Source organism: Oenanthe melanoleuca, chromosome Z, assembly GCF_029582105.1.
Source record: "Oenanthe melanoleuca isolate GR-GAL-2019-014 chromosome Z, OMel1.0, whole genome shotgun sequence".
NCBI lineage: Eukaryota > Metazoa > Chordata > Aves > Passeriformes > Muscicapidae > Oenanthe > Oenanthe melanoleuca.
The window spans coordinates 35,083,155-35,110,389 of NC_079362.1; the positions used below are offsets into that span (position 1 = coordinate 35,083,155).

General features: G+C 38.9%; 1 protein-coding gene across 1 annotated transcript in view; it reads left to right on the plus strand.

Moving 5' to 3' along the window:
* The first annotated feature begins 16,058 nt into the window (after positions 1-16,058).
* ROR2 (receptor tyrosine kinase like orphan receptor 2) overlaps positions 16,059-27,235 on the plus strand; it is a 141,673-nt gene continuing 130,496 nt past the window's right edge. Inside the window, exon 1 of the mRNA XM_056514675.1 lies at positions 16,059-16,311. Coding sequence (XP_056370650.1) covers positions 16,218-16,311 — 94 coding nt within the window. The 5' untranslated portion in view covers positions 16,059-16,217. The remainder of the gene's footprint in view (positions 16,312-27,235) is intronic.

Sequence of the window (27,235 nt, forward strand, 5' to 3'; positions counted from 1 at the left end):
GTGAAGTTACATATATATGTTTTGTAACCTGGAAGAATTCGCTCTGTGATATCAAGGGGAATTTGTTAAGTGTTCATATATCTTTCTATAAATGCATTTTTTTATGCTGGTCTAATAAAAGAGATCACAGACTTCCAGAATATCCTAAGTTGGATGAGACTCACAAAGATCATATAAGTCCAGCTCCTTTACCTGCACTGGCCAGCCCCAAGAATCACACCATATTCCTGAGAGCATTGCCCAAATACTTTCTGAATTCTTGTCGGGCTGGTGCTATGACCACTTCACTGGGGAGCCTGATCCCCAGCCACCCTCTTGGGGAAGAGTCTTTTCCTAATACCCAACCTAAACCTCCCCTACACAACTTTAAGCCATTCCCTCAGGTCCTGTCAATGGTCACCACAGAGGAGAGATCAGTGCCTGCCTCTGCTCTTCCACTTACAAGGAAGCTGTAGACTGCAGTGAGGTTTCCCCTCAATCTCCTCCAAGCTGAACAGACCAAGTGACCTCAGCTGTTCTTTGCATGGCTTCTGCTCTAGACTCTTCTCCGTTACCCTCTTGTGGACACTCTCTGATACCTTTGTATTCTTTTTATATTGTGGCACCCGAAACTGCCCCCAGCACTGGAGGTGATGCTGCCCCAGCTCAGAGCAGAGGGGGACAATCCCCTCCCTTGCCCCTGCTGTGATTCTGACTTAGATTCAGCTTGCCCTCAGCAAGGACCCCCAGGTAGCTTTCTGTAGCACTGCCTTCCAACATCCAGTTCCCCAGTTTGTCTGTACATCCAGGGTCGACCAGTCCCTGGAGCAGAATCCAGCACCTTTCCTTGTAAAATAAGGACTTCTCCTTTCCTTGTAAAGTAATACTTTGGTGATTGCCCAGTCCTCTGATTTGTCAAGGTCTCTGAAGGGCCTCCCTGCCTTTGGGCACTGGCAAACTTAGTGTATCTTTGAGTCCTGAATGCAAGTGGCTGATGGAGATACTGAAGAGAGCCTGGGGAAGCCCAGCAGTGACCAGTCATCAGTCTGGTGTAACCCCACAAAAGCTGTTGGAAACAGCCGGACAAAAAACCTTTCCGAAACCTCCTTAGAGTTTTGACCAGAGATAAAGGGTGGTATCAAATGGCATGATTTGAACAAGTTTCAGCAGCTTTTAGCCTTGAAGTAGAAAAACTCTAAAAGTTCAGCATATGTGTACTGCTTTAGCCAAAGAGATTCTTTGGGCAGCCAACAATATAGAAGAAATATTTATTCACATAACTCATGGATGAAGATGTTTTTGCTGTAACAGGTGATAAAATGGCAGCAGCACATTTGCCTTTGATGTAGTTTACTGTTCTTGAGGAGCATGAGACTTGCCCAAGCTATTTAACATTTGACTATCTTACTTGGTGACTGAAGGGACTGACTGACTGACACAGCCCTTTACTTTTGGTGAACAAGAGTGGAAGAATCTCAGACTGCTAGTACACAATGTTGTGTGCTTGTCTGTCATCCTTTAAAGGGAGTATTGATGGGTTTGAGGAGACAAGTGAAAGAAAAGGACATAATGTACCCATGAGGACAGGCTGCATGAATTCACATAGGAGTACTTAAATTAACAAGCTTGTTTTTCTGGCTATGGAATAATGATGTTGATGATGTTTCCCACTTGTCCTCACTCAAATGTCTAAGCAATATGCTCAGCAGCTAGTATAGATATTTTGGTCAGTTAAATTTATTCGTTTTTATAAATCCTGCATCTACTTGAAATGTCTCAGCTCCACAGAGGTGACTGGAATGGGAATATATATATTATTTGAAGTAGCAATTGTTATCCTTCCCGTAGCATAGCCTATTAGGAAGAGTCCTCTGCAACAGAAAGAATATCTTTTTTGTGTTAAAGGAAAATATTTTGCTGCTTGTGGTAAGTAAAAATAAGTAGAAATGCGTATTTTTGTGATATGAGAGAGAAAATATACCTTTTTTTCCCCCCTCTTATTGCATCTCAGGTTTTTCTTATACCAGCAAAGATGTATCATGTGAATGACACTCCATGCAAATGTAAGTTTAGCATCAAAGCAAATGCAATTAAACTTTACCTGCAAATGCTTTTTTGAATACATATATATATGTGTGTATTTTGTTTAGAGATCTGCAGAAAGAAGCACATAATCTTGTATATTATCAACAGCTGAAATTTGTGATATTGAAGCTCGACCTCAGGGATATAGGTTTGCGAGAGAAATCTTTATCGAATGATTAGCAGGTTGTCAATTCTGTCAGATAGGGGAAAAGAAATTTTAAAGCTTGTAATGAGATGTTATTTTCTTTGTATTTTTAATCAGTTAAAATAATATACAGTGTTTAAATTTTGAAAATAGATATGTCTATTTAATATTAGCTTTTAATTTGTCTTAAAGCTTATTTTAAAGTAGTAATATAGACCAAGTTTATCATTAGCATGGAAGAATCTTAAAACAGAATATGAGGGAATATTTTAACATTCTGAAAGAGTTTGACTTTATTTTTCTTTTATGTGTAAGCACATAAATGAAATTATTTCACTAATGCTTGTGTAATTATCTTTAATATTTAGATCCTGTATGGCTTTCTGTCTAGCACAGGGGTACTGCTGTCCAGAGTTTGTGAAGAGTCATAGGACTCTTTGTGGCAGAACTTCATGAAACTTGTAATTTGCAAGCTGGTTTTTAGTTAGACAGAAATATTTTGCTCGTTTCCAGTATTAGCCAGGTAAACACTCTGGCACCAATTCTGTAGAGAGCAACTAAATCATGAGGTATGCCAAGCAAGTTTGGTGCACTCTGTAATAATAATTCTGATTTTGTAGAATCTCTGCTTCATAGAAGAGACAATACTGGTTTCCAGTGAAGGTGCAGTTCACTGGTTTTGTGCATTTTTTACTGCTGATACTCATCCCATAGGGGAAGTAAGCTGATGATCTCGTGTGCATAAATGGCTGTGTTTGATGTGTCTGTACACCCTTTAGCCAAGTAAACCATATACAAACTCAATACTGTAGGATTAGAGCATTTTTTAGTATTCTGATCCTAATCCATAAACTGTAGCTAAGACTGATTGTGCTTAACATTGATGCTGCATTTTACCATCAGAGTGCAAGTGTGTCTAATTCTGACTGGAAGATGTGAGCTCTCTTGGCCAACTGAACAATCCTGAATCTCTCAAGGTTTAACCAGCTTATTTATTTTCTTTTCCTTGGATTTTGGTCTTTTGAAATTATTTATAATCCTGAGTTAGAATATATTTTCACTCATGTAAGCAAGACAAGACTTAATTTTATGAGATTTGTCAAAAGGTCCTGAGAAACTCGAATTTGTGTTGAATATTTTGTGCAGTCCTGTTGTTATTAACTGCTGCAGTGGTTGGCTTGAAAACTGTAGTATGGGAGGCAACTGTAGTATAACAGCTAGATCTAGAAAGCAATTCTTTTACCCTCAGGCAGGTGGTTGTTTGACCCAATATAGCTTCTTTAATCATTGAGCTACACAGCAGATCTGAGAAGGCTCCAGATGGAGACTGAACCTACGACCCCCTGACATAAAAACATCTATGATACCAATTACACCATCTGTTGGTCATAAAACCACATTCTCTATCTTTTCTTGGCTCATGTGTTATACAAAAGCTGAAGGGTGATATTTGGAGCTGTTTGAGTTTATCCATGCAATTTAATGCAGAACACATTTTTTTCACAGAGAGAGAGAACAAAGCACAATAGCACTAAAGTTCAATTTACATTCTCAGTCAGTGAAAACAAAAATGAAAATAAAAAACAGTTGTCTGAGTCATTATTTTTACCCAAACTATGGCTTCAATTGTAGTCTACGTACTACACATTGTGGTCTTTTCACAGTTCTTGTGATTTAAAAAAACCTAAAGAAAAACCTCTACCACCATTGTCCAAGTTTCTGAGGGCCCTGATTTGAAACAAGATTTTTAATTGTAAATAGGAAATTAAGGGAGGATTGAGGAATATGGAGATCACATTATTAGCCAATATGTGTCTAATACTATACTTAGGGATTTATGCTGGGTGGTAGTGTTTAGAAATTTGCATTATCTGAGTGTGGAGTACTGGAAAGCTGGAAATTTAACCAGTACCCACATACCACTCCACATACCCTCAGAATCCCACTGGATATAAGTTTTTCTGTCTGAACTTTCTGCTCAGCTCATCAAACTATTATTCTGAAATACTTAATAGACTTGGAAACGGCCTCTCAAGTTTTTTCCTTTTATCAGTGAAATAGTTAGCTCTAGGTGATTTATTGTGGCCATCAGAATAAGAAGCGAGGTACTGAAATACGAGGTGTTGTGTATTTGGGATAAAACTGATGGCATGGGTCCATCAAAGCAAGGAAATGAAAAGGAGTGTGTTACTGATGCGAAATGGTTAACTGTGATGAGGTAAGATTAACATCTTTAGGAATTTTGTGTTCATATAATATAAAAATTTAATTGTCTGTAGAGTTTGACTGGATTGTAGTTCTAGATAGTAATTGCTGCTTATGGAGACTATATCATCATTTTCCTGACTGCTTTTGCACATAATCTCTTGCAGCAAGAAAAGTTTGGATATCTTTCTTACCATATGGTGGTGTGTTGATAGGTAGTCAAAAAGAATAGAAAGCTATTGCCAGAAATACATGACCTATGCATTCTAGTATCACATCTGATGGATGGTTCTGTGCTTTGTGGTCAGTGAAGTCCCCACAACATTGCTCTTTAAGAAACTTAGTGTTCTAATACCATCATTTATCTGTCTAACACAAAAATAACTGTTTGCTATATTGCATCAGTAGTCTAGATACACAGTAGGCAGGAAAAATAATTCTTAAAAAAAATCCCCAAATTCCCACACCTGGCCAGTCCTTTTGTTATGGAAGCTGGCTTCCTATGATGAGAATGAAGTAGTGAATAAAGCACAGTTGACTTTACTGTTACTTCATTGTTGTTTTCTTAGTATTGCACCATTATTATTTTTTAATAAACCATCTTTTTCTTCAAGAAATAATAAATAATCCATAAAAATCGAACGGAAATAGTTGAGAACTGAAATTATTAAGTTTCTGTAGAATCTTTGCCATTGGTTTAACTGAGGAGAATATTTGAGTTTTCTCTTTTGAGTTATTCCTTTTGTGGATGTCTCCACAAAATAATAGGGATATATTACCATCTTAGCAAATAGAATTGCCTGTGTTGAAGCCAAAAATAATTGAAAAAGTAACAAAAGCACAATTCAGATCTATTTTTCATATGCCATCAAAATAATTGGGCATTCTGTCACCAGAACTTTTATCCTTGGGTAATACTAACATGTCCCTTTGAAGTTATTTTCATGATCTGTGGTAGAATCTATACTTGATGGTGACATGTAATGATATAAAATATAAATAATGATGATTGTCATCAGTTCAGACTCAACTTTGTTGTATTAATCTTCATAAACAAACTTTGATTCTTCAGTGTGTGTTTATGTCAGTGAAAAACACTTTTCTGGTGGTAGAATTTCGCATTTCAATGTGGCCACAGATTTTGTATTTTTTTAATATATTAATGATAAGACCCATCTCGCTATTTTTATAAAAAGTACCTTGGAAAGGATCTCAAAAGGCCCTGTAATCTGTTTTGAAGCAGAATCAGTAAATATCAGTAGCTGGAAGTAAAGTCTAATCTTAATCTGATTCTAGAATACTTCTGCTGAACACAGTTAATGAAATACTAATCGCACTGGATCCAGATCTGTCTGCCTAGGAACTTGTTATCATATTGCTGTCTACAGCAGACTAAGAAACATCTAAAAGAAAGATGACTTTGCCTCAGTTAAGAGTATCCTTTCTGCTTCCTAAGATTTTGGTAGTCTTAAATGTGAAAAACAACATTTTTATTAATCAAATCCTGCAGTACTGATCTCATTTCCTTTATTTAATATTACTATAAATAATGCAGAATTTATTTTAATATCTCAAATATCCTTCTTTGAGTTCTTTCCATGTTTGGAAACATTGTGTGCTGTATATTTAGGTGTTATTTTATGCTTCCACAATACTTTTTAACCCTCAATATGTTAAAATTGATGCAACTGAAGCTTGGCAGAGAAGACTTCACTACTTAAGCGGAAAAGGAAGGATTTTTTTTGTGTGTAGATGATGACCAGTCTTCTGAAGTACAGATTGAATGTCAAAGTGGTATGTGTTTTAATATCCTGATCAGAGATACAGGTTTTATTTCTGTTTTTGTTTTACACTTTCTGTAAAATGTTGATCAGTGTATCCATGGATTCTTTATCTCTAAAAAGAACTCAGCTTCTTTAATTTTGTCTTGCATATATTAATGTTTTCTTAAGACTGAAAACCTCTGGACCAAGAAGTTATATAGTATAAAATATTTATTGTGACACAGATTCTGTTTTCAAGTCCTGTGTCTGCTGTGTAATTTATAGTACATCTTTGGATCTCTTTTGGAAAGAACTGTTTCATCTGAACTCCTTCATAACTTCTGACAGACCTGTCTAAATATGAAATTAGACCAGTGTTGATAGTAAAACTTTAAATAAATTTCAATATGGCAGATTGTCGTGGTTTTGATTATCAGTGTATGAATTTTGGACAGAAGAGTCTCTCATAAGGTTTAAGAAGACCAAATAAAGGTAGGTAGAATAAAGCTGTTAGAACTACATTGTGTGAATGTCAATGTAAATACAGATTTCAAATAATGAAAAATTATCTGATAAACAGATATATATTGGAAACTATTTTGCTAATTGGCTGTGCATTTTTCCTCTAAGTTAAGTGCCATCAGATTGCATCAAGTATTCCTATATATGGTAGTTCTAAAAAATGTAAACTGCAATATTTAATCCCTTTGTTGGAAGGTATGCATGTTTTTGTTTATATAGAAGTTGGTTGTATTACTTTTGTTAGGCACGTCTGATTAAAATTTGCTAGGAAGATTGTAGAATAGTTCCCATGTGGATACTAAGTTTCTTTTTATAACATTTCAGATTTTATTGTTTCCATAAGTTTCCAACTTCATTCAAAAGTTTGTTTCAAGTCTTCCCAACAAATTTTAGTTATGATTGTTCAAATCTTCTTTGTAATACATTGCATAAGATTTTAAAGCAAATGCTGACAGCAGCAGTATTTATGCCCTGCATACCAAGCAGATACCACATGGTTTGAATAATGGGCACCCCTGCTGAGTGTGGATGAAATCAAAATCTTTCATAGTCATGTAAAATGCACTGATAGAAATCTGTCTTTAAATGTGTCTTCTTATTTAAAGATTAATTCTTTTAGAGTTTATCTTGACACTGATGCATGTATGTGATTCCCACAAATGCTAATGCAAACTGAAAAAGCTGTAGGCTTCAAGTTGTCCCAGAAGTCACCCCAAACTTATATACCACTAAATAAATAAAATAAATGCCATGGAGTTTGTTGTAGGTAACAGGAAGGCTAACTTTAAAGCCTTAAACATCACAGTTCTTTGGCTGTTATCAGTGCTAAAGACAGGAGTTTTTTGATTAGGCTTTGTCCCAAAATTCTTAACACAAATTGCTTGTTTTGTTTTGTTTAAAATATTGAAGTTGTAACTAAAACTAAACAAAAAAAGTTAAATTTCCAAGAGTAGCAATAACTCAGTCATATTGTACATGAGGAAAATATTTGTGTTTTGGCTAAATTTTTTTTTGTGGGAATTTATTGCCTGGGAATACAATAACAGAATTTAAAAAAATTCCACATATAAAAAGAAACTGATTGTAGAACTCTGCAGAACTCTGCAGAACTCTGTTTTAAGTTATCTTGTCCTTACTGCACTGTTAATGCCATCTTCTTTCTTTTGATTTAATGGCATTGTTTCCAAAGAATTAAAAAAAAAAAAAAAAAAAAAAAAAAAAAAAAAAAAGGAAAAATTTGGTTTAAGATACTGGTGGTTAGTTGCATTAGAATGTCTTGTAAGTTTCTTTATTTCAATAATATGCATGGTTTTATCAGTAGAAAACAATGTCCCTTGTACATCATTAATAAAATACCCAGTATATGGTCTGTGTGTGGTAGGAACTCAAGCTCTTGTCCACAAAGAAAGTTCCTCAATTAGGTTAATATCTGAGGAAAACTGTCAATTTCATATTCATCTCCACTAGCTGTAGTTCTGCTAAAAAATATTGAAGCTACACACACACACACACACACACACACACACACACACAGATTTAACAGTGGAAAATTTTTTTTCTTATTATTCCTTCCATCCAGATATATTTATTTAGTAGTTTTTATTTCTATTACTATGTGTGGCTCAGAAGCCCTCTGCTCCATTGGGGTTCTTTTCAGTATGAGCAGCCCTGTAAGTCACAAAAGAACAAAATCTTCCAATTCCTCTCTTACCCTTTCAAAAGTACATATATATATATATATATATATATATATATGCTGTCTTTCCCCACTTCCTGTTGGATTAAAAGCTGTGCAAGGGTAGAAATGCAGAGGTTAAATTGATCACCTTCATATGTTTTACGTTACATACTAGAGCAAACTTTCTGCCAAATCAGTCTACGCCTTCTTGTCTGACTTAGCTGCTATTAAATACCAAGTACTTCAGAACAAACCACAAGAGAACCAGTATCACCCTCCATTGTCTTTTGCTTTTCCTATTATCCACAACTTGCAGGCAACAGAAAAAGTGCTGTTCAGATTCTTCACATTTGTCTTTGGCATTCTCAGAGGGCTTCAGTTCAGAGTTGGAGATGAGCTGTCCTGTTTCTCCACTTGGTGTTTTTCTTAGGGGGGTTGATTCCCACACTGCTTGGTAGCTGCTGAGAACCTGAGAGAGGACAGTGGTGCACAGTGTCTAATTTTTGCTGGGCCAGCATTGCCTAATGTTAGCTGTTGCACAAGGCTGAGACTGGCACATGCTGGGGACTTCTAGATGAACTCTTCTCCACAAAAATTACACTGGTGTCTCAGAAACATCATCAAGTCTATGCAATAGCTCAGAGCATATGAGTCTAATTTAACTGTGCAATTTAATATAATTACAGATTTGTTGCAAGAAGTTGGCTGCTGCTGCTCTGGTAGGCTGGGAAAGAAGGAGATCAAGAAGTCCATCTGAAGGGCTTTCTGATAAGGCAGAGAGACACTTGTGTGGCACAGCTGCTGATGTGGGGCAAGTAAGATAAGCCTCTATCAAAATCTTTGATTCAGGAATTTCTGAACAACAGAAACCAAAGTAAGTTGTCTCGCCTGCTTGATCTTGGTCAAATCACAGCTGCTGGGGACAACAATAGTGAGTGAACTGATAATCCATCCTTGCCTGTTTGCTTAAAGTGGGAATGTTGACTGGTGCCAGATGAGGGGTACTGATCCCTGTGAGCAGAGCCTCAGATTAGGCAGAAATTCAGTTTCATAACTGGGACTCAGACCCCAAAATGTATTCTCACAAGTCCTGAAGTGAAATGCAACATGGTGTCATCAAAGTAGCAGACCATCTACAAAAATACTGATTCTATAATAAAAGGTGAAAAAATTTGGTGACTGAAATCCCTTTTCCTCTGCCTCTTGTGTATGGAGATAAGACCTTTGCACTCAGGAGAGTTATCTAATCTGCCCTTAAGTTGAGGCAATTGCCTATCTCCCTTGGTGGGTCAGGCTGAGTTTGCAATTAAATGTAAGACAAAACATGAATCATTTTTCTAACTATTACTTGTCTCCAGTCTTGTTGTGTCTCTTTTGTGAATGAAAGATGCAGAATATAAAAGGGATGATGATAAGATCATGAAGGCAAAATATATTTAGATAAGGTTTCTCTGCTTGTACACAGAAGAGATGGGACAATTAGATATTAAAAATTCACTTTAGAGAAAAACAGAGCAGTTCTAAAAGGGTGCCAGAAAAGGCACAAACTCCTTTTTGCAGTTGTGTAGCAATGAACTATTCAGATTGCCCCAATGCAATAAAAGGAATGAGAAGAGGTAGAGACACTCTTTAAGTAAACAGAAATAGTTCACTTTATTGTTTAGTTCTGGTAGATTTTTCTTGTAAACTCTTGTATATTTATGGGGCTGCTGCACAGACAAAAAGAAGGGAAAAATACTGTGTAGAAGGTAGTAACACTGCAAAATCAAACTGATTTGAGAGACAATTGCGGTACAATTCAACCTTGCAACTGGATATAATTTTTAAAGTAATTTTAGTTGTTAACACTATACTGCTTTTAATAGAAGTGAACCTCAATGATTCATGTGGGAGCTGGGAAGACAATTTTTTTTTGTTCCAGGTGACTGGCTTTGCAAATCTCTCTTAGGAGAAAAGTTGTCTTTAAAATGTTTAAAAGTGCAATCCAATGTAATCACATATGGTTTAGTGTACTTCAGTGCTAAGTCTTTATTGTCTATATTGTTAACTAGTTTTGTGTGTGTGTGTGAAGCAGTTTTATTCAAACTTGTAAATCTATTTGAGCCAAAGTCACCCTCACAGGTTCCTGTTCTTTAAGAATAATGTTCTGTGAATGCTGTAGAATGCATTATTAACTTATGGTATCCCAATATTTAATATTCATCAATATACTGAATGTTCTTTCCACATGCTTTGGAGTTCAGACTGTAGGTAAGAGAAGGGAAAAATGTGGCAGACTGTCTTCCTCTGGATTACAGACCAAAGGGAAAAACCTGGGGAATGTGTACTGAGAGCCAGCAGCACTCACCTGCTCCATGCATAGAACACAGCAGCACAGAAGGGATTGTAGTTGTATTCATGTTCCCATTACTGCTTGTGTGTTGTCTTTGGAGTTCTTCCTGTAGCTGCTCTTGCTCCCTTACGTGTGTGTGCAATATGTACCCCCAAGCCTGGGGGAGAAGAGGAAAGGTTAGATTTTACCACATGGCTGATCCCTACTGCAGGATTGTAGTGCGTTCAGCTTGCCTCTGCTAGACTGTTTGTTGTCTATCTGGGGGCTTTTTGGGACTCCAGAGGCAGAGGAATTGGAAGAAACTTCATGTCTATAACATAAGAAAAAATAAATTGTGATGACTACTTTTGGTTTCCTTACAAACTTTACCTCTTTCTCAATCCACCTGAGCCTCCGTGTTCCAATCCTGAAGACTGCCTGTTCTTTAGCTAAGGCTATCTTTAAAGAACCAAACAATAACAAAAAAACAGCAAAATGCCCCCAGACCCAGACCTGAATTAAAAAAACAAACAATCCTCATCTTTAATTCCCAGCTTTATAGTTCTTTATGAACTCTGCAAGTAACTTAGGGTATCAAGGTTGTATAGACAACTTTTTTTTCACTTTGCAGTCAGTCAAATACCTGATGGTTGGTGCTCCAACCTGACAGCCAGAACTTGCCTTGGAGTTTATATAAGTTAAATAGCTACAACTGTAATTGTTCACATGCTATTTGCAAAACTGTTGCATGACATGGGATACCTGACATAAACAACTAAAATAAATACACATAAATAATTCTGTCAACCAAAAAGCTGATAATGGAAACTGCATAAAAAAGAACTTCAGTTTTCTTTTTTTGAGCATCAGACTAAATGCCAAGATCAGTCTGTAGTGTAATCATAACAATTTCAAGGAGTATTTGAGTCCTAAATTAAATTAAATCAGACATTCATGTTCTTGTTTAATTTACATAGTGGAAACCTAAACCTGAGTCCTTATTCAGATCTTTATCTTCAATAACTTATTCTGTAATAGTTTCACTTGTCAGAATAATGGATACAGAAGAGAGATGCAGCTTTTTCCCCTTTTAGTTTTATGACTAGAGAGGTTTGAGGGTGCATCTGTCTGAAGACACTGCAGGATGCTCAAACCATTGAGTGAGTGTGATTTTGCAAGTTAGGACAATTGGATCTGGTTTTGGGAGTGTTGTCAGCATCTCAACTTATGAAACAAATGAAACACTTTATTGTTTCCTGTGGTTCTAGGCATGAGAAATATCCTTTGTGATCATCCTTTAATAAGAGTTGATGATACAAATGCTTGCAGATTTGTTTATTCAGTGGTGGGCTGGCTCCTGTAGCATTACTAGTTGACATGTTTGTGTGTGTTGACCTGGAAACAAATGCAAGGAGATGGCTCCTGAGCCTGTGTAGAAATGGGTTTACCTTCTGGAGGTAAAATAATTCCTTCAAAATATTTATTGTGTCTATTTTAATACACACACAAACACACATATATCTCTCAAAATCATGTATATTTAAAGCATAAGAAGGACTGGTCTAAAAGTGTGGATCAAAGCCTGATTTTTTTTTTTTTTTTTTTTTTGGTAGGAAAAGATTTTCTAATGAGTGTTTTTAACCTGTGTTTTATTTTAATACTTACAAGATTTGGTTCATTAAAAAACCCCCAACAAAAGAACAAACCACAGAAATGTGCAGGTGGACTGTAAAAATGCAGTTCTTTACTTGAATAGCTGCTCCAAACTATTTTCTTTTTGTTCAGTGTTTCACTAAATGCAACATTTATCAGGCGACCAACAGTCTCATTGCATTCCTACACTATGCTTAGTGTCTGAGCAATCCAGCTGGGCTTCCCACTTCCATCCCAAACTCTCCAGTTTGTTTGCATACAATGGCAGAGCTCCAGTAAGCGGAGTAGAATGCGTCCCACTCTTCTGCAGAGTGTTTTGTGAGCAAGTCACTCCCTGAGGACCTAGATGTTGAGAAAGGTTAAGAGCCCAGCTCTCTGTGGTATTTGCTGGGCCAATACATAACACAATACATAGCACAATCACCTCAGTTTTCTTCCAGAATGTGCTCCTCAGAAAACAGTGATTAAAATTGTATGGGTGATTAGAATCAGGCGTGGTTTGTCAAGAGTCTCAAGCATTGTGGCAGGAAAGTTTCTGGATCTCTGTGGAAGTGATCATCCCCGGTTGCTGTGGCTGGGGCAGTTCTGAACGTGTATAACTGACCACACAAAGAATGTTTAGACCTAACAGGATTCAGCTAAGAATGAATGTTCAAGAGCAGACAGGTGCATTTTTGCATTACACCTTTGGACTTTGGTGTCTGAATCCTATGCCCAAATCTTTTTTCAATAGTGGGAATCTGTATGATATACTTTAATGCTGGAGAAGAAAGCCCAAGAGATGATCCTGAAAATGCGAAAAATATACCTAATGTTTTCTGTTCTGCTTTCATTACAAGAATAGAAGGATCAGGTGGGGAATTAATTTTTTTGCTAAAGATAGTGTACCAATTAAAACTTATCTAAGCTTGCAGGATGGCTATAGACAACTAAGACCTTCAAGCTGGAACCACATTTAATCTTACATTTTCTTTGGAGTCACTTTTTAAATATTTATTATGAAAGCAGACAAAAATGGCATAGGAAATCCACCCAAATTCTGTCAGTGATTCCCAAGGAAGTTCATGCTGAATTCCACTTTGCCCGTTGCTCTTAAGTGCTCCTGTCAGGCACATACCATATGGTCGTGCAAACAAATACGTGCACAGCTTTTTCTTTCTCAAACAGTGACAAAACAGTTTGAGACCATATGCTGCACAACACAAGTGATCTCTAATGTCTTATGTGAACTGGGGGAACCAGCTCCGAATGTGCAGTTGTTCCATTGCTGTGCAGGTTTTTCTACAATACAGAGTAAGAATTTGTTACTGTGGTTTCTTCACTGTAGTGACTTTACTTGCAACGTGGAATATGAAGAGCCGTTTTTGTGATTAGTGAAAAAATAATTTGTGGGGCTGAAGCTGACTTAAATTCTCAGTAGCTAACTTGGCCTAGCCATTTAACCTTCATGACACAACCAGTTTCCCCTCCCAAGTCAGAAAAATTATTCACAGCCAAGGTTTCTATCAAATGCTAATTTCTGCCCAAATGCAAACAGTTATTTTGCAAGATCTTTGGAAGCAAAAGAAAAAAAAACCCAAAATATTTATTGGGATGATTATGCAAAATGTAGACTAATTCATGCATACATTTTTATTTCCTGTTAAGGAAGGCAAGTAACACAGTGGTACAATCATAAATTTCAGAGGAACATAGAGTTTGAACTCGTAATACTTTAAGCAGGTAACTGTTGCCATTCTTAACCACCTGAACTTTGTTTTAAGTCATAGCACTGTCTCTGTTTTAGTTTCTTGGGGACACTTCTTCACACTGATTTTCTTTATCAATGTGCAACCAAAGTTTTTTTGTTGATGCAGAGCTAAGAGGTGTTCTTAATAAAAGAAGGTGCAGAAGGAATTGATCTTGATGAGTTGTGCTACAAAAAAGGGGGAGCAGTGTGTGAGGTCAGAATTTTGATGCAGGTCTCTGCTATTAGTTATTCACTGGAAAGGACACAGAAAGAGGGAAGTAGATTTTTAACACATCATAGTATACCTATAATTGTCAAGGTGCTGTAAATCAGTCCTTTCACCACAGAAAGGAAATTAAAAGTGCTCTAGTAGAGCAAGCATCTCCAGCACTATATCAAGCTCAAGTCACCAGAAAGATTAAATCAGACTCCCAAAATTTTGGAGGAATGAGGGGATATTCAGCGTGGCACAAAAAAAGGATTAGGGTGGTCAGGGAACTCATAACTGATGATTTCAAAGGAAATGAAAAGATTTAGGTTTTTTTAGTGTAGCAACATAAAGACTGAGGTGTGAATCTGTCATTTTAAGTCATAGAGAGTAGAAATGTGAAGGGTAGTAGTGGCACAAAAGAGAAGGAATATAAATTGATCTGAATACATATAGTCTGGAAATTATGAGCATGTTCCTAACTATCAAAGGGGCAAAGTCTGGAGCAGCCTTTAATCCAAGGAATGGAGTTTATAAAAAGGATCATCATTACTTTTACCTTAGGTTTCATATGTTTATGAAAGGGATTTTAAAATGTGTTGTTGTGATAGCAAGGGGCTGCCTACATTCCTGCCAAAGAGGGATCAGGACCTCCCTTTGTCATTCTTAGGTGCCAGAAGAATTTTCAAGATGGAACTGAAAACTTGAGAGGAACAGGGTGGAAAAGGAGGAAGAATGGATATGTTATAAAGTTTTCCTTTGTTTGCATTAAGAAGTAAATTTAATGGAAAATTAATTTCACTAAAATTATTATGAATTTAGAGCTTGATTTGGAGAAGAACTTAAAGGGATTTGTATGTATTCAGCATTTCTCAGCATCAGACCTTCAGAAATGAAATCTAAAACAACAGAAATGTATTTGCAGATACATTGTTGAACTATAACTTTTAAAATGCAGCAAATAAATGGCTGAACTGTATTCTTGGAGCTTATATGAGGTAGTTAAAAGAAGCTTGCTGACAGTTCTGCTTTATCTTCGAATACTGATTTCTTTGAACTCAAACCAAACCAACTCCTTCCTCCCTCCCCCCTCCAAAAAAATTAGTTCGAAAAGCTTACTTAAATTATGCTCAAAATGCTCTTATTTCTGTAAATAATAGCAAATAACTTGGAAATATTTCGAAACTTTACTGGCAGCAGAACATTTTCTGCCTGCTGAAGATAGGAAGCGAACTTTACTTTTGACACCTTCTCGTGAGAGAACGGCAGAGCACAAAGAAGATCCCAGCCGTGGTGGCTCTTGCCTCTCGGAGTACGTGCTGCGGGGCTGACGGCCCCGAGCGTTTGGGGGTCAGGAGAAACTATGTTCAATCAATCGCTTTTAACGCTGCAGGGCTGCAAAAACTCTTCAGTTGTGCAGCCAGAGGGAAGAAGGCTAAGGAGAAGAGCTGTAGCGGTTTTGGCCGGCGTGCCCTTCTCCCGCTTCTTTTTGTTTTATTGGGGATTTTTGTGAGGAAGGCTGCAGGCTCCTGAGGCTTCTGGGAGCAGGACTCGCCTTTCAGAGGGGGCCCAAGTCCTGCGGGCCCCTGGCTACCGTCGAGTGCGGAGGGAGCACAGTGCGCGGTCCCCACCGGGGCCGGAGGCCGCCCCCGGCAGAGGGTGCCGCAGCGAAGGGACCGTCCTCGTCCTGTCCGCCCCTCGGCGCCGCTCCCCTCCCCTGTGCCGGGTCCCGGGTGACGTTCGGATGCTGGGGAAGGAGGAGGCGGAGGAGGAGGGGAAAGGAGCGCGGCTGCCTCCGCCCCCAGTCGGGGCCGGTCCGTTAGCGGGAGCGCAGCGCCGGGCGAGGTGCCGGGACGAGCTTGCGGCAGCGCCACGGAGCCTCTGGCCCCAGGCTGCTCCCTGCGCTCCGGGCGGGATCTGCGGCGGCGGCCGGCGCAGCATGGACCCCGCGGCGGCGGCGGGACGGCGGGGGGCGGCGGGCCGCCTCCTGCTCCTGCTGGCGGCCGCCGCGCTGCTTCGCCTCCGCGCGGCAGGTAAGGAGCGGGACCCCTGCCTCGGGCGGGATGCTCTCCGAGCAGGAGAGTGCGGGCACGGGGCAGGCGGGGAAAGCGGCTCCTGTTCCTAGGAGAGCTGCGCGCATCCGTTTGGGACCGGCGGAGCCGCCAGCATCCCCAGGTGGTGATTCATGTTGGCTACTTTTTCTTTCTTATCTTTCTTCTTTTATTTATTTATTTTGATTTTATCATCTTTCTTTTATTTCCTTTCTTCCCTTTTCGCTTTCTTTCTGCCATCTTTTTTTTTTTTTTTTTTTTTTTTTTTTTTTTTTTTTTTTCCCTTCTTTTTTTCTTCTTCCCCCTCGGTTCTTCTCGGCACAATGGAAACCTGATGTTGTGTTCTTTACGAGGGGGCGGGGGTTGGCAGGAGGCGAGGGTAGCCAAAGTTTTTACCCCGAGCGCATCCCCGCGCCTCTGCCCCACACGGGCGACAGGCGCCTGTGCCTCTTTTCGGCCGCTTCAGCGCTCCGAGGCTGGTTGGAAAGGCCAGGGTGGAGGGCGAAAGAAGGAGAAAACAAAGGAAAAGTTCGGGGTTTTGTTATTGCCGAGGGTGGATAGCAATGAGTGGAGCTTCCTCCTCCACTCTGCCCGCCCTCCAGCCCTCTCCGCGGAATGGTTATGATAATGTGTTATTATTTGGGACGTTGTGTTGCCAGAATCTCAGCGGGAACCAGAAGGGGATTAAAGTTGAGTGGGCGAGGGGGCAGCCGCAGTGCTTGCAGCTCCTGGAGGCTTGGCGGGGGTTTCTTTCTGTGTGTTTTTGGACTTTAGAGGGTCCCATTTTCTCTGTGTACCTGGTCGATCCTCAGGGACTGAGGAGGTCGGACTCTTGGCTCAGGAAACACTAGGACGCGCGGTTCAGTGAGCTCCGCGATTGATTTTAGGGCTGAATAAACTGTCCCTATTAACATCTGACCTTGCGCCGTGGCAGCAGCGGTGCGGCTGCTGAGTAGGTGCCAGTTTCTTCGGTATCTCCAAAGTTGCGCCGTGATTTGCAGAGACCTTAAGGGAACGTGTAGGGTTGGAGAGCCACGATGGTGTAACACATAGTTCCTGTAAAAGAAGCCGCATAAACGAATTTTTTTCTTAATTTTTTTTTTTTTTTTTTTTTTTTTTTAACTTTTCCCTCCTCCACTCGCGCCCAGGCTGTATGGTGCTTTAAGAGCAGGAAAGGGGAGGCTTAACGTTTTCGTTTTCTCTGGGATGTGAAATGCACCGTCGAGGTAGGAGCTGCCAGATCCAGCTCTTTGATCTTTCATGAAGCCATTCTCTGGAAAATTGCCCTCTCCCCCTCTGCACCAGATAAACCTTACTCTCAAAGTCCTTCCCGGGAGTCTTTGCCCAGGAACTGAGGGAGCAGATGACAAGGCTGCACAATTTCCACGCCAGGTTTGTAACCCTTCCCGTTCTGTCCTCACCGGGCAGCGCGGGATCTCGGCGGGTTAGCAGTGCCTGCCTCCCCCACCTTTCCTGGCTATAACTTAATTGCACCGACGTGCTGGAGGAGACCGATGATGTCTTTAAGGAAAAACAGTGATGCTGCAGATTAGAGGGGACTTGTTAATCAATTGCACGTTTGAAAGAGCTTTTCTTCCCTTTGTTGCTTTCGCTAATCCATTTAGCTCTCCCCGGGAGGTGACAGATGCCTATATTTCCTGTTATTCAGCTCCGGGGTCCGAGGTCTTGCCATTTGTTGCCTTGCCATGTAGGGAGAGGGTCAGCAGAAAGCTGGAGGTCTGGGAGCTTTCCGGGGCGAGAGCAGGAGGCGGGCATGTTACACTCGCGGATTTGGGGTCAGTTCCCGTAGCGTTTATTTTTCCTAGAGCCTTTATTGCTCCCTTTGAAGAGGCTGCCCCGCTGCTCTTCCCCTCCTGCGGGGTCCCGGGCCCCGGGGATCGCCCCCGGCGCCGCTGGGAGGATGAAGCTCGTCCTTCGAAGGCTGTGAGATGAGTTGCCAGATTGTCTGTGGATGAAGCTCGTCCTCCGAAGGCTGTGAGATGAGTTGCCCGATAGCCTGTCCCCGTCCCCGCTCTATCCCGAATGCAGCGGGAGGGAGGTGTGCACAAGCGCCCCGTGAACTTCTTCCTTCCTCCCTCCCTTCCTTCTCTTGCCCCCGCCGCTGCTCGAGAGCCCCGACGCTGGTGCATCTGCCACGGCCGGGCTCTCTGTGCCTTCCCACGGCTTCCCGGAGGGTGCAGGGGAGCGGGCTCCCGGGAAAGCGGGATGGGAAGGCGATGGGAGTGTGGCAGCGCCTTCTGTGGTGGGCGGTGAACTGCCCCGTCCCCTCCTGTGTGCTCTCAGGAGACATGCCACGTTTCTCGGAGGCAGTATAAAATCATAAATAACCATTAAAAGTGTATTTGGGGTTTATATATTTTATTTTTTTTTAGCACTACCCCATAAACAGGCTTGTGATTATCGTCTCAGCCACCTGTAGAAAGTGTGGATTCACTCTACTTCGATAGGCATGAAGTTTGAGGTTCCATTTTCTTCTCTGAATAAGCAGCACAATGGTCGAGGGCCCATAATGACAGCAATAAATTCTTGTGTACTTCTATTGTTGAGGGGTATTCTTCTGCTTAATTTGATTAGTTTAATGGTAAACAGGGTATTTGTTAATCCACATTTCCTTTAAGGTTTATTTTTGAAAATGTTACTTTGCTTTTAGAATATGGCCAGGTGAGAAGCAACGTTGAAAATGGTGATGCACCATGGACTCGGTTTACAGACTTTTGCCCTCTGGCCATTAAAGAGGAAAGGACGTTTAATCAACTGGAAGTTGATGCTCATGTGACTTGAGAAATATGCAGAATGCAGCGTTAAAAAAAAACAAAAACAACCAACCAAAACTCTGTCAACAGAATGTCTAGGAATGAAAACATATTGGTAACTCATGCCTATGATTTTAAAAGCCCGAAGTTTGTAAACTTCTACCTAACTTCATAAAGGGGAAAAAACCCCTAATTTCTAAGAGTACAATGTTTGTGGAGAAATTAATACAAGTATGGATTATTTCTGAATGCCTTTAAATGCTGAACTACAAAAGTTGTAAAGTACTTAAGTCTTGAAAGTTGTGTAAGATTTAGCTGTAGCTCCATCCTGACTTTAATAAAAGAGATTCAGCTCTGGAAATTGTACACAGGTCATCTGATATAAGTCAGTACATCTTCGAGTACAAGCAATGTGCAGATAGCTTTTAATTAATTATATTGACCGCATTAACTACTTTTAGGTCAAATCTTAATCAAATCTTTCTAGTGTTAATTAAGTTGGTAGTTTAGTGATGAGGTTTATCTTTGGGTCAAGATTTGGCACTGAATTTTTTTCTCCTTGAGTGTCTCGATTAAATTAAGCATTTGTAGTGGAATTGCACTTTTTCCTTTAATCCCTTTGTTGCTGTAAACAGCACAGAAATGCAAGATGCTGGGAGAAAAGGACAAAATGAAAGACAAGGCAAATTAATCCTGTTTAGTGAGTTTTCAGTTGTTTGCAGAAAAGCTGATCTTTTTTCTAAACTCACTGCACTTTGTTTAAGGTGTGAATAGCCTTCAGGCATTGGCATGGAAATATGTTTGACCGCTAATTAAGAAACTGACAATCTTAGTCCACCAATCCGTGAGAGAAGGAAGAGTAAAAGGACAGAGTAGTAAGAAATACTGAGTTTTGTTTGATAGCTGTGAGAATCTTCCATATAGAAGACTTGTGGAGTCCTTTTCATGGCTTATTTTCAGAATCTTAAATTCACATTTTAGATTCCATAAAAATGTCTTTTAGAAGCAGTCAGCATCTAAAGCTTTTTAATCATACTTCTGATTAAGATAATTTATTTTACAGGTCTCTTTGTATTTATTTTTCAACATTGCAAAGTATAAAGCAAACTTTCTTTCATTTTTAGAAATATAATAATTCTTTCTATACATGTTCTCTGTTGCCTTGTGTGGTTGCTCAGAAGGAAGAAATGCTACTTACAGTATTCCATCTAATTTATAGCATCTGTCACTATGTTCTCTGTGCAAAGAATGGTTTGCTATTTAAGTTTGTTTATTCATTGTGAGGCAGTTGCTTTATAAAGGAAGTTGTCATTAGCCTCAGCATGTCTGGAAAGCATGCAAGCACTCAAGTCTTCTAATCCAGTGACTACAAAGTAGTTAACGCTTCAAAGAAAAGGAACGACAGGATTTTGTTGCAGTGAAAGAAGATGCATTGTTTGTTAATCCTGATTTTAGTTGTTACTCTACTAAAGACTGCTACAGCATTGCTAGTAATCATTTGAGACAAACATGGATTTGACTTGAATTACTGTCTTTTCTCTTGGTTTTGTCTAAACGTAAGTAGTGAAATGTCCCTAACCAGTTTTTTGCTTTTACTTTTCCTGGGCCTTTGCCATACACCAGTATTCACTTGCAGCATCCTGCTAGATAATTTTGCTGATGTTTTCAACAGACTTTACTCACAAACAAGCTTTTTCTCTTGACATCTGTTTGTCTTCCTTGGCCTGATTGGGAAAGGACTTCCTCGTCCAAGTGATGCCAGCTGGTGATCTTTTTTAAAACTAAAAATGGATATACATGACTTTCCAGGCCATAAAGTATACTTTCCAAAAAGTGAAAAGGTGATCTCTTAGGTGTGAATTGTGACTTTGTCTTTTAGATGGCAACAGGCAAAAGCTTTCATTTAAGAACACAAACAAATGTACATTGTAGTATCAGTGAGAACAAAAAATCACAATAGAAACGCATTTCACTAAGTAGTGCACTATTAATGTGACGGGCATAAGTGAATTAATTCCACCTCCACCTGTTGAGGACTCTGTGTGAGTATCCTTAGGGACAGTTGCATCCTCCTGAGCTGGTGTGAGGTCAGTCTGTGTGTATCTCCTTGAGCCATTGTGCACATGCATATAAAGCATGAATATAAAGCCCTCAAGCACATTGGTGCCTTCTAGTTCTGCTGTAACGTGTGCCTATCTTTGATGGTGAAGAAGAGTGATGTACAGCTGAGGGAGAGGAAGGGTACCACAGTATTGCTGATTCGGTAGAAGGTGTTCAAAGAATGAATGCCTGTCCCTCTGAGTCTAGAGCAGAGTTCACTGACATCTCCTAAAGTGAAGGCTGTGTGGTTGGTGAGGATGTGGTTTCACCGACACCTGAAGCTCTTGGGTAATTTAGTTAAATCAGCAAGCTGGCTCCCCTGGATAGTAGCCATAGAGAAAAAAAAGTGGAAGAATTCATGGATGGAGAATTAGCACAAACGATAAAACATTGTTTTCTTCCACTGTAATGATTCTTTTTGAAGCAACAGGAAGATTTTTTTGTCAGGTTACAGCTTGCAAAAACAGCGAAGTGAAATTAATGGGGAGCTGTTGGGGGTCACAGTTTGTCAGAGTCTGGTTTTAAAGTGTGAGTAGCTGAATCAGGAAATTAGATTGGATCCCCAGTTTGCCATTTTTTTGTTGTGCAATCCATCAATATCACATGGGAGACACATCTAATGTATATTTTGGGTTTGAAATTTCTATTCAGATGTGATTTTAAGACAGCAACAAATAGAATCAGTATTCTCTGTTGACCAAAAAGCACCATGTATATATTATACCTATGAAACTTTTACTGAACTATCTTGTAATTTCTATCTTGTAATTCCTTTGCTGGACTTCCTTTTATATGAATGGCTTAAACATTTAATTCTGTAACTCCAGGTTACTTGTCTTCATCACTTGTCACTTGGCTTCATCGGAAGTGTTCTAGGTTATTAATTTAGTGGTTCATCTGTAAGTATGTTTTCAAGGTGAAGTAGTTTCTATAAATTATTTTCCTTGCTTTTTTCCAGTTTAAGAAATTAACATTGTTTTTTTCCCCCTATGGTATTGTCTATATAAGAAGAATGATTTGACTGGTTGTATAAAGAAGAGATAAATTCTGTAAGAGTTCTAAAATTCTGGAGGCTTACTTTTCAAAACAATCTACACAACTGTGTAGTTGAATCATACATGAAACTTACTAGTTCTTTACCAGAGCAATAACACAATCACATATTAAATTGTTGTGTAGATAGCGGACAGATAATGTACCACAAAAGACAGGAAGAATTTTATTCACGTGTCCTTAAGTATAAAAATTATGGTTTGAAAATAATAAACTTGATTTCTACTAGTCAGAAACATTCTTCTAAGTAAAATGAATAAAAAACCAAACAAAAATTACTGTATGTAAGTCTAAAAGAGGAATCACAGAGCTCTATCAAAGGCAGACTAGTGAGAGTGGCAGACTGCCTGCTGCACAAATGGAGGAGATTGCTTTCTTCCATGTCTACAATAGAATAGATGGATGTTGTATCTCTAGCTTGGCTGTAAAGGAGACACAAAAGGTTTTTTTGAAGAACAAAGTTCAGGGGCAAAGAAAAGCAGCCCAGGGAAATCCTAGGAGTAGGTTAATTCAAAATACACACACCTCAGGTGTTGGAGCCATGTTTCACAGGAAGATCTTAACATTGCTCCTTTTTATATGAAAGACATTAATCTTTCACTTCTGAGGCCCCTAACAAGCTGCAATTGTTGAACTTTTTCTTTTGCACATGGCAAGGCATCATTAAAAGAAATTGCCTGCTTTTGCTGCCCTGACTCTTCGTATATATATATATGTGTAAGTAAAGAAATACTAAGTATAGAAATAATAATCTGAAACTGGTACAGTAGGTCCATGTGAGAGCAGTATGATAAAACTGTAGTTGTGTGTGGGACAGCCAGTTCTGGCAGAGGGGGTTGTGTGGTGAGGGACCAGATGTCTGAGATGCAGCAGTGCCACCTCAGATCAGATGAAGGTGTTGTTTGGGGATCTTGTTTGTTTGTTCTTCTTCTCTTTGGAAGAAGAACAAACAAAGGTCTGATGGTGTAAGAATAAGATGTCTCTGGAGGACAAAAGCCAAGAAGAACTGTTCTAGAAACATTAATTCAGTTAGCTTGGATTTGCATGAGAAATTATTCATACAAGTATATCCAAAGTATTGTTAAATAGAGAAAGGTCTGCAAATGAGAAAATGGAAAAAAGAAAGAAAAATGGTGTTACTTGATAATCTCGGACTACAGCAGCTAAGTAACTTTAAAGTAGGTTCTGTCAATCTCTTCTGTGACCTAATCATAAATAAAACTTCTTGAAAGCTTAAGACCCCCCAACAATGTATAAAATATTCTGCATCATTCATCACCATAAAGTTTAGGAAGAAGTTACAGGATGTAAAGAGAATGCTGAGATTTTTTTATGCTTAAAACAAGAGAGTATGTATTCTGGAAGGTAAGTTAACAACTGTTTTTGCTGTGCTTGTTTCTAATTTGAAAAAGTGACACAGCAGAACTGTGTGTGAAGGCTGCAGACAGAGAACCCAAATATAATATCATACGTGCCCTTTTATTTCAGGCAATAACAATTCTGTTCTGATTATAAATTTGTTGGTTTCCACATTTTGCTGACAAACTAGAGGAGCATTTTTAAAATAAATGTCCTCTTTACACATGCTGCCCTGACGTATATTTGTCAAATAATACAAAACTATGGGAACTGCATATCAGACATCTGACTGGACAAAAACTAACCCTGCAGGATCCAACCCAGTTCTGGCCAGGCTCCCTGATAACCAGGCCCATGGATAACCAGCATTGGTGTGGGGAAGAGACAAAAGATGGCTGGTAGGGTGAGCACATGGCAGTCCTGGCAGAGCAGCTTAAATTGCCATGGAACTTTATTCTTGGAGACAGAAAATTGGATATGTGGAAGTATCAACCTAGCTGTGCGAGATAGACATTTTAGAGACAATTCCACAAAATTATTGTTAATTGATGTCTGTCTAAGATTTGGATTGTGCAGAGTGAAGCTGAACCTGTGCAGTTTAAATAAGAAAGTTCTCACCCTCCTCAAAAGTCTAGTCTGCAAACAGGTGTTTGATTAGTTGTCAGATTCTCACCACAAACTGTCTTAGCCATTTGTCTTTGTGTTAGAACTCTTGAATCTTCAGCAGTTGTTGCTTGAGCTGCATTTTAGGAGTCCACTGAATTTTTCATTGCGTTACAGGAAAGAATAGATAATCTTTGAAATGAAAGGTTGTAATAAAGCAATAGTTGTTTTTTTTCAGTACAATAAACAAGGAAATAGACGGAATCCAAGTTTTGTGAAAATTTTAAAGACCTATCAAAGCTTTCTAAATAGTCTGTAAGTTGAAAATACCAAGAATCTTGTAGCATCTATCTGTAACTATTCCTTAAAATCTTACAATTTCTCGTGCAGAAGTACAGATCAGGCTTCTTTTCAGTAGATGTGAAACATTTCTTTCAGCAAGTTGAAAAGAAAAAAGCAGAGGAATCTATGGCAGAGAAGCCAGAGAATTACATTAATATATGGATTTCCTTTACTGGGGAGTAGAAAATTAAATTTATTTATGATACCCTAGGAACTCGGTAGTTGAAGGATGAACTTAAACATTAAAAAGTGTTCTAAAAATTGTAGTTACAGTGGTGGTTAATGATGACTCCTTTCATGGTAGACCAGAATACCTTACAAAGGGAAAAGTGGTAGTATGTAGATAAAATTGCAGGCTTGAATAGGATCTTAACCAAACCTACATGTGAAAAACATATCTGCTGTTGTTTCAGTTTTAAAAATAACACTGCTTCATAGCTCTGCCTGGAAACAATTTAATACAACAAATTGTTTTTTTTATAAAAGTATTTCCAGCCAGACCAGAAGCAGTACTTAATAAATACCTTGAAGGGGTGAGTCTGTTCTTTAGACTTGGTTTTGCAAACTCAGTGTATTTGGATGTTTGCATCTGAAATTATGGATAGTAATTCAACCCATATTTCTAAAGCTGATATATCTTTTTCTCTCTGGGTCAGTGTAGAAATATGATTCAGATATCTGTTCTCTTAACAGAGGTAGTAGAGAAGCTGTTATGAAGTTTATGATACTGTGGCTTTGAAAGCAACAGAAAAAACCTAACCATGGTTCTTCCAAATTTTATGTCTATTGGATAATGTTGCTCTTGAGAAAAATGTGCTTATTTTTACTATTGTTTTATTTAAGAACATATCACATGCAGGAAATGTTTTGAAGAGCATCATGTAAGTCAAAGACAAGAGCATACAGAGTTAGGAAAGATGGGTTTCAGAAATTACACTGGTCTGTAATCCAAAGGCCAAATTTAAAATCAGGAGTGGCTTTGATTCTGGAGCTTGAGGATCATGCGTTTACTCAGAAAGGACTGCAGAAACAAAGGTGTTGGTTTATAGCGTATTTTCAGAATTACACAACCTGGAAAATATTGTCTCACGTTTACTGAGTACGTACTCTGTCCACAGAGACAATTATTAGAAAGTCTTTGTTCAGTGTGAAACGGAAGAGTAAACTAGATGCAATTTTCTTCCCGCAGACAAGGCCTTACTGATCAGTGAAATACTTGCAATGTCATCTCTACTTGTACTAAATCAGACTGGCAGGTGATTTATAATTTCTAGAAATAGAGAGAAATCAAACCTCGGTACTATGGCATTAGCCTCTGTAGAAATATTTCAAGTATCTTTATCTCTGTTATATTTTCTAGGAAGATCAAAGGTCTTCTGTAACCACAGTATGACTGGGGTGAAAAGGATCTAGAAGGACTTTGAGAGGTTGGATTGTTTGTTCTTCAAGAGAGAATCAACTTTAGCTAGCATAGCTTATTCTCCAGAGGTGACAGAGCAGAGATTGACTTCCACAGGCAGACATGCTGGCTTAGTGATTACTTACACTTGTTTGCAATCCAAGTGCATTACTTACTGTTACAATTTATTCCTTTACCTCTTGTTGTAATTGTACTTGATTTTATTTTTGTGGTTTATGAAATAGTTCCTCAAACTTTTACAGAAATACTTCCCAAAAATTATCTTGTCTCCTTGTGGGTATCTCTGTTTCAACACCCCCTTCACCCACTACTGTTTTCTCAGCCTTTCCTCTTCAATCATATTTTCTGAATCTCATGGTTGTGCTCATTCTTTTCTATTGGACCTTCTCCAAAACGTCCTTCTTGAATCATGCTAACAAAAACTGGTATATTCTAGCTCATTCTGTAGCAGGACCAGCTGAAGAAAGATGATTGTTTCCTATATTTACTGGATGACATATTATTTCCCAAATTGAAGTCTGACTGTTTTGTGGCGGGGTGGTCTTGCTCAAGTTCTGATCCACTCCAGATCTTCCACTAAGAATTATTTCCAATCCCTGTTTGGTTCTAGTGAAATGGTTTAAGCGGGAAACTTTCTGCCTGTCTTCACTCTATTGCCCATCTTTATTCCCATCCTTTCCATATAATTTTTTGCTGGTGTTTGGTTCCATTTACTAAAACCAGAACGTTGGCAGCACGTAACATCTTGGTGTTGTCTGTGGAGTTCAGTGAGGCAGATACCCTAGCACTGAAACTTGTGAAGCTTCATTGTTTCAGCTAACCCCTGAGACTTAGCTCTAATGGTTTTCTAAGGAGCTGTCATTTGCCTCTATATAAAATTTCATGTTTCACCTATGAGAATGTCATAGGGAGCAGCTCCCTCTCCACTAGCACCTTCAGGCTATCATTCCATAGAGGATAATAGATGTGATATTATGGTCCTCAAGAGCTAAACTTCCAGAAGAAGAAACTCTTGTAACATGTGTAAGTCTCTGCTTCTGTGGTTTCTTCTTAAATAACTTGCCTTTCTGTAACTTTCATTTCTATAACTCTGGTAAGGTACATTTTCATATTGTACCAGATTAATCAATTTGAAAGGCAGAGAGTTCATGCCTGCCTATTTTCAGAAAGTGGATTTTTTTCCTGATTTCTGATGAATCCCATAGAAAACTTTGCAAAGGACAGTTTTCTCTCTCTCACTCTCAATATCATGCCT